General features: G+C 43.5%; 1 protein-coding gene across 5 annotated transcripts in view; it reads left to right on the top strand.

The window, feature by feature from the left end:
* Nucleotides 1-218: 218 nt before the first annotated feature.
* Nucleotides 219-1,747, top strand: part of PDE8B (phosphodiesterase 8B) — a 104,643-nt gene continuing 103,114 nt past the window's right edge. For all 5 annotated transcript variants that reach the window (XM_021710065.1, XM_021710049.1, XM_021710054.1 and 2 more), the window contains exon 1: nt 219-274. In XM_021710065.1, the coding sequence (XP_021565740.1) occupies nt 248-274 (27 nt within the window). In that variant the 5' untranslated portion in view covers nt 219-247. The remainder of the gene's footprint in view (nt 275-1,747) is intronic.

Raw genomic sequence — 1,747 nt, 5'->3', positions numbered from 1 at the left:
GGTAGCATTTTGGGATATATTCTTATCCCCATTTTCAATACTTAAAAAAAATAAAAACAGGATTATACCATGCATGATATTTTGTAACCTGTCTCCAGTTCAGTAAGGTATCCTTTCACTTAGAGTCTGTAGAGTGGCAGTGTGTTGTGTGAGGGAGGATTCGTCAATCTGTGTAGTTTGACTTGATGCTTCTCATGTACTGTCCTTTATTTAGCAGGTGTCTTCTTCGGAGGTACGCATCGGGCCCATGAGACTGACGCAGGACCCTATTCAGGTACGCCTCCATTACTCAGGAGGGCTTCACTTTCAGGGCACAGCAGGTAGCCGTGCTTGTACCCCCTCCAACACACACATCTACAGACAGACGTAGTATACATACTTGTTTGTGACTCAAATTGTTTTTTGGGAGACTTAACCATTTCCCCATCTTGAGTATAAACATAATGGGTAGATTGCATGGTGAGGAAGAACAGCTTTTCCACCCAGAAACTAGTGGTTCCCATCCTGCTGTAGCCAGAAAGGGAAGAAGCTGTGTGCTGGGGAAGGGCTGAGCTTTGCAGTGAGGCCCCGGGTGTGAGTCTTGGCTCTGCCTTCAGCCAGCTGTGTGACCTTGCAGCTCTTGCTTCACTCCTTTGACCCGATGTCCTGTCTATAAAGTAGAGATGGCAATGCCTGTCTCGAAGGGAATGATGAGTTCAGTGAGGTAGACTGAGTGCCTAGAACACTGCCTGGCAGTGAAAGATGCTCAATAAGTGATAATTGCTTTTATAGCTTGGGGAGAGATGATAAAAGGCTCCCCTCATGTCCTGTGTGGTTTCAGCCAAGCAGCCTACTGGGCTTTGTGACATGGTAGGAACCAGGGTCCAAAGACAGAAGGCCCAGTCGCCTGCAGGATTGGCCTCACTCTAACAGTGACAGCAACTGTGTCCTCCTCACAGCCCTTCCAGCTCTCTGTGCCTTCATCAGAAAAACACGTATGAAAGGGAGCATGTACGTTTTCACACTTGACCTTAGCCAAAAGGCCGAGAAGCGATGGGCATGTACACTTTTAGAGAATTTTTAAATTCTCTTCTGCATGTAAATCATCCTATTGGGCCTAAGTAAGTGAACCTCCTCCGCGTAAAAACTGTAACTTGTCAGCATCTGGAGGCTTGTCCTGTGGAAAAGATGTAAACAAACCAACCAATAGATAGATGAAAGTAAAACCAAGAAAATGTGCTATTTGATTTATGAGCAAATGGAAAAAAAAATAATGTTTTATAGTTGTTTGGAAAAGTAAATGCAAATCTAGGGAAAGGAGAAAAACAAAAGGAAGAGATTTAGCTTGGGAAAGCTTGATGAAAACAAATTTAGGAGCAGAGAAAGAGAGAAAAAATAAACAGAAGCCACCACTATTTGTATAGAATACAAACAAGTGGAAAATTCCAGTAATCATTCTGAGGGCATGCCCTTTGTACTCCAATTTTGAATAAAGGTAATGACAAATAAAGGAGCTGATATCAGGGATTTGTTGTCAAAGCAATTTCTAGAATCCTTCTTGGGATTAGTATAGTTTTTGATTAATTTAATTGACCTTCATCTTTGCCCTATGCTGCCCAGGCAAGGAATGCTCATAAGGAGGTCTCTTTCTTTTAAAAGTATAATTTAGCCGGGCTCGGTGGCTTAGCTTGTAATCCCGCGCCTTTGGGAGGCTGAGGTGAGTGGATTGCCTGAGCCCGCAGGTTCGAGACCCACCTCTACAATAAAT

The sequence above is a fragment of the Carlito syrichta genome, unplaced genomic scaffold, assembly GCF_000164805.1.
Source record: "Carlito syrichta isolate Samal-C Ts95f unplaced genomic scaffold, Tarsius_syrichta-2.0.1 Scaffold74866, whole genome shotgun sequence".
NCBI lineage: Eukaryota > Metazoa > Chordata > Mammalia > Primates > Tarsiidae > Carlito > Carlito syrichta.
The sequence above is the reverse complement of the archived record's forward strand: the minus strand, read 5'-3'. Positions and strand labels throughout refer to the sequence as shown.